The sequence below is a fragment of the Dipteris shenzhenensis genome, chromosome 1 (assembly GCF_047967505.1).
Source record: "Dipteris shenzhenensis isolate YYH24624 ecotype China chromosome 1, Dip_SZ_1.0, whole genome shotgun sequence".
Classification (NCBI taxonomy): Eukaryota; Viridiplantae; Streptophyta; class Polypodiopsida; order Gleicheniales; family Dipteridaceae; genus Dipteris; species Dipteris shenzhenensis.
This window is the reverse complement of record NC_141596.1, coordinates 55,714,224-55,720,208: the sequence shown is the minus strand read 5'-3', so window position 1 is coordinate 55,720,208 and position 5,985 is coordinate 55,714,224. Positions and strand designations below refer to the sequence as shown.

Sequence of the window (5,985 nt, the reverse complement as noted above, 5' to 3'; positions counted from 1 at the left end):
TAGGGTACAAAAAATATAACTGAAATTACCCAAACAAATTAATACCCACTATTACATTACATGGAAAAACGAAAAAAATTAAGAATTAGTCCTCACTGTCTGTCTACGGCGGATCTAGTTTCGCTAATAAAAAATCTGCAAATTCCGAAAAACTTTCACAAAATTTGAAACCTGAAGATTTGTGATTTGTTGTGAAAAATGCTTGGTTGAGAAAAACGCTTTCTGTGAACATTGTTTCAATCGCATTCTAGTCAGCTTAAAATCTGAAATCGATTACAACAATCTAGCAATGGAGCAAAGTTTCCGGCCGTGAGCTGGTTGTTTGTACGTTCACGTCTTGCTTAGTCTGTAGCTTTAATGTATACATTCAGATACCTTCGACAATCACACGCCGAGTAACTGCTTCTCCAGTGACTTTATCATTAGAGTCATCGCATTCGTCATTGCAGTGACAAATTCCTCCTCTGTGTATCCGCTGATGGGTTTTAGTTCAAACGACCACTCCACCATTGCACCCCCTTCAGCGTACTCGTACACGTGAAATCGACCTACATAGTCCTCAAACTGACGATTCCCTTCGATAACCGTGTAAGTGTATGAATGGTTTTCTGAATCAAACGCGTCCAACCTCTCCTTCACCCATAATTTCTCTTTGTTGGACTTCTGAACTGCGCTACCTTGGCAGTATCGGACGCAACCTGGTACGTTCTCTTCTCCTTCGATCCGCTCGCACACTTCATTTGTGAATATCCACTTCTTGAGGCCGCAAAAGTCTCCCGTTATATTCCAAATGGCATCAACAGACACTTTGACTGGTAGTTCCAGTGATCCATGCCACTTACAGTTCGAGGTTGGTTGTAGCATATCACAGTCGGCATCCAAAGCTGCTGTAGGTGTGCATAAATTTTTGCAGTCACGAGTCTGATCCATTCTCTTACACTGCAAAAACGTTTGCGAGAGGGTCAGCTGAGAGTGTAACTTCGCGTGCAAGTGAGCCATCCCCTCGCATCTCGAACATAAGGAAAGCCGTAGTGGGCACTCTCATCCGACGTGCTTTTAGCAGTATATCGTTGCCGTATTTCTAAACCTTGCCAAGTTTAGGGATCTATGGACCTAATCATTGCCATATGCTCGTCTACATTGACAGTTTGCAAATTTAGCTCAAATCGACATATACTAACAAATGGAAATTACGGCAGTGTAGTCCTCGGTGTACGATAAAACAATGTGCCCAGGAGGTAACATGTATGCGGAACATATTTTGCTTACCGGGCGAAGTAGGAGCAGCGTTACCGGGGCGCAACTGATGACAACTTGAGTTGAGATAAACAAGGTGAGTGCGAGAGATATGCCAGAGTCAAGATACTCTTCAAGAAAGCAAAGCGCAGCGTGGAGGATTATTGAGGGCGACGAAGCATGAATTGATGAATTAAGGCAATGTCTACGAGCACCGCGTGGGTGGGAATTTATGCTTAGGAAAGGACAGCAGCGTATGCTGTGGTTGCTGTATGAATTGTGTCTTGATGAGAATATATTCTTAGAGATAAGCCTGCAAGAGGGGGAGGTGAAAGCGTGAATGAACACAGAAATGACGGTAGTACGCGTGATCTGTGACTTTCTTAGTGGCTACGAGGACCTTTAAAAAAGGCTAAAAAAGCTGGTTCTGTGTAGGTGATTGGAGACTGCGATTTGTTTTAGATCTGAATTCGATTGCGCGTCGGATACGCGATAGAAAACAACTAGTTGAATATAGTACATCCGTGCACATGGGCAGCCGAAAAGAAAAAGCAGTAGATAGGCCGGCCGACCTGAAAAAACAGAGACAGGAAATGTGAAAGCACCCATCAAACATGAGTCACGTATCGTGTGCGTGACGATCCAGCTGTGGAAGGGATTAGTTTGTCAAAGCGCATGTCACTGGCATCGCAAAACCGCACATTGAAAAACATCCAAAAGCTTCCCTGTCCGTCCCCAAAGTCCTTCTTCACCGCCTGCCATGGCCGGTGGCATACCACCGTCCACTTTCCAACCAAAAGGCTGCCTCCCAAAATGCCTAACATATTGGTCTTTGATATCTTTCTTCACATGTCAAGGCAAAACTCCAAATATATCTTATGAGAATAAATGAAGTACAAAGAAATAAATTAAAAAGTACAGCTCATAAAGCTTTTCCTCCAAATATATATTATGAGAATAAATGAAGTACAAAGAAAGAAATTAAAAAGTACAGCTCATAAAGCTTTTCCTAGGCTCGCTACACTATTCATGCGTGTTTAAAGAAAGAAATTGAAAAACACACCTCATTAGTGGTCTTTCAAAAATTTAAAAAACTCCAAATTCGACTTCACTTAAGTAGTGTGATCAGCCACAGAGCCAGGTAGTTCGAATGCTTCGGGCGGCCATGGCCTGAGGTGTGGAGGTGCAAAGGTAGAGAGCAACTCTCAATAGAGGCTGTCGCTCGATAGAGAGCAACTATTGCGTAACCGAACCTCGGCTTAGTTCCCTGCGTATTTTCATAATCACTACTACGAGCTGCTCCATAGAGGATAAATAGTGCTCATCCATTCGTGAAACTAACACAATCTATGTGTTGAGGAATGATGTTAGTCATTTCTACAATCATCTGCTTACACAGAGTGATAATAGAGAAGGCAGTATTGCGTATTACATATCAAGTCTTGGAAAATAAGTCATATGATAGTTGTGCTCACCGACAACAGACAAGTGATACAAGATCACACCTGTAAAGAGCCCGATTGTCTGATTTCCTCCAGCTATGTGTTGAGCTCCTCCATCTCTCATGTGTCTAGCCTTCATGGCTTCTTTGCAACCTTATATTAGGATTCGTGCCAATATCCATATTGAGATTTCTCTTGGCTGCTACCCACAAGACTTCATTCATGCACTTGAGTTCCTTGGGCAGTAGAAGAGGGAGAAGAGGGGCATTGCTTAGTAGAAGAGGGCGGAAGACACACCTCCAAGGCCAGAAGACGGGGAAAGATGTACCTCTAGGCATATAATAAATGCCATGCTAGCCAGATCGTGTTGCAAATATTCAAGTGCATCTTCGATATCTGCCATAATCTTCACCATTTCCACTTCTTGTCACAACCATCACCCTCTTGGTACATAAAATTCCCACTCTCTCTTGTGGTCCAGACTATCCACCATGACTTCCACTTGTCATGTTTCAAGATAGGGATCTTTTGTACACATAGTACCATTATGCATATGCTCCATGCCATAAAAGACCCAATATACAAGGGCCAGTCAAGTTTCATGTAATCCATAGGACTCCACATCCCCTTAAGGTCCCATATCATGATATATAAGAGAGACAAAGTCTGGCCCTTTTTAGAGTTCAAAATGCCATAAGAGGCTTATAAGGGCCTAAAATTATTAAAGCAATTTGTGTAAATGCAATGCCATAAGAGGCTTAAAAGGGCCTAAAATTATTAAAGCAATTTGCGTAATTGCAAAAATGTCCCCAAGTAGTCCTCCACCCTCTATCTTCATACTGTATCCCCCTTGGGGAATTTTTAAGCAGTTTCCATTACTGTCTAAAAAGGTGTCACATAACCAATTAGTACAAGGACAATCAAGGGGAGGTGTGTGTGTGTGTGTGTGTCACTGTGATTATTATGTGCACTGTACTGTGATTCTTCCATGTCCTTGTTGAAGATAGAAGCATGAAGACATATATACCTCCTATATGACTTGATGAGGGGTAGACATAGTGCTCGTGATGGGCCAACCATAGGCTTAAGTTAGCCAAATATACATTGGATATAAGGCCACACATTGGTCTAGTTAAGGTATTGATTGAGTACTAAATTCAATTTGTACTATCTCAGATATATTTGCGACAATAGTACATTGCATTTACATTTTATGCAATATCAAATGGCTTCATGTTCAAATAGCATTCTAGCAAACATTAAATGTTAACATTAGATTGTACTTGATTGCACAAGTCTTCTTTCTGGTGCTTAATTCAATAGATCTAGCCAAATTTTTAAATGTTATATTTAATATGTTGGTAAAATTTTCCAAATATATTTATTTATTATATAGAATTTCTTTTTTTAGTTATACATGTGTATGTGTGTGTGTGTGCACATGTGACTATTCGATATTGATGTAGTGCCGTATTTGGCCTTTCGACACAATACATCGATCACTTGATTTGTCATCTAATATTTGAGCCAAATTAAGAGAAATTTGCTATCAGTTGCTTCCATAACTGACCTTGACCATGAGGTGAGGTTCAATAAGATAGGAGCAAAACTTTTGGATAGTGCTGGCAATCTTGTTAGCACAGGAGTAAGGAGGAACAACCTGTATGAGCCAAGTGCTCTTACAGCCACCGCTGGAGTGGGCACAAGTAGACTTTGGGACAAAAGATTCGGCCACATTGGATTTGCAGTGCTGAAGGAGATGCAGAAGCAAGGTATGGTTGCTCACTTACCTACAGTAGCAAAAATCAAAGAACTGTGTGAAGCTTGCATGATGGGCAAGCAACATAGAAAGGCATTCCCACAAGAAAGCAAGAATAGAGCAAATGCTCCTCTAGAGTTGGTGCATGTTGACTTGTGCGGTAAGATGCCTACACAGGCCTTGGGGGGATCTTCCTTTTTTTATTGATTGTCAATGACTATAGTAGGAAGATGTGGGTGTACTTTCTTCGCGAAAAGGCTCAAGCTTTTGGTAAATTGAAAGAATGGCTACAACTTTTTAAAATGAAATAGGGAGAGAAGTGAAGAAAATTAGATCGAATGTTGGTGGTGAGTTTGTTTCTACAGAGTTTGGAGATTTTTGCAAAAGCAAAGGGATCAAGCGACAAACGACGACACCACATACGCCTTAGTAAAATTCGGTTGTTGAACGCCGAATGGAGACCACCATGGAGATGGGGAGGTGTATGTTGAAAGGTGCTGGACTGCCAAACCACTTTCGGGTTGAGGCTGTCAATAGTGTAGTTTACATCCTTAATCATAGCTATACAAAGGCACTCAAAGGTGAAACACCACATGAGGCTTACAACGATGGTAAGAAGCCATCTGTCTCCCACTTCAGAATGTTTGGGTGTGAATGCAATGCACATGTACTAGACAAAGAGAGAAACAAGCTACAACCAAAAAGCACCAAATGTATCTTCTTAGGCTATTGTGATGAGAAGAAAGCCTATAAGTTGTATGACCAAGAGGCAAAGAAGATCATAGCAAGCCACAATTGGTGTTCAGGGAGCAGCCACATGTAGTAGAGGCAGAGAAGAGCTCTTCCACTTTATCATCAAGCGAAGAGGTAATTCACTATGCCCAGGAGCTATAAAGGAGGAGGAAATATCAGATGATGAAGGTATAAGTCACCAATCTGTTGTTACACCACCGAAAAAGCCATTGCCATGATGGGTAAGGTAGCTCTATGACCATGATAACCAGATGCCTATGTCTTTTGAGCAGCATGCAAATGGACCAAGGCAATCTCAGAGAATCAAGGAGCAAAGGAGGGCTTCTGCTCACATAGTCAATATGGCCTTGATGGTTGAGATTATTGTAGAAGTAAAGGAGCCTGCGAGTTTGGTGGAAGCACTTGCAGACCGAGATTGGAAAAACACTATACAAGTAGAATATGATAGCATCATGAAAAATTAAACTTGGGAGCTGGTAGATCAAACACCCAACAGAAGGGTCATTGGCACCAAGTGGGTTTGGAAGGTAAAGTACAAGGCCAATGGGACTTTGGAAAAGTACAAAGCCAGATTGGTTGCACAAGGATTTTTGCAGGTTGAAGGGTTTGATTTTCAAGAATCTTTTCGCTCCGACTGCCAAAATGACCACTATTCACACAGTACTGTCGGTGGCTACTCATAAAAAGTGGCCACTTTATCAAATGGATGTTAAATCAACATTCTTGAATGGTGACCTCAAGGAGGAGGTGTACATGGCTCAACCACTTGGGTTTGATGCCACCCATTTTGAGAAC

General features: G+C 41.6%; 1 protein-coding gene across 1 annotated transcript; it reads right to left on the bottom strand.

The window, feature by feature from the left end:
• Positions 1–202: 202 nt before the first annotated feature.
• On the bottom strand, positions 203–1,846 carry LOC147906070 (lachrymatory-factor synthase-like). Its single transcript, XM_087382965.1, has 3 exons — positions 1,809–1,846; positions 1,270–1,549; positions 203–939 (listed from the first exon to the last, which is right to left on the bottom strand). The coding sequence occupies exon 3, from the start codon at positions 928–930 to the stop codon at positions 385–387; it is 546 nt and encodes a 181-aa protein (XP_087239091.1). The 5' UTR covers positions 931–939; positions 1,270–1,549; positions 1,809–1,846; the 3' UTR covers positions 203–384.
• Between the last annotated feature and the right edge of the window lie 4,139 nt (positions 1,847–5,985).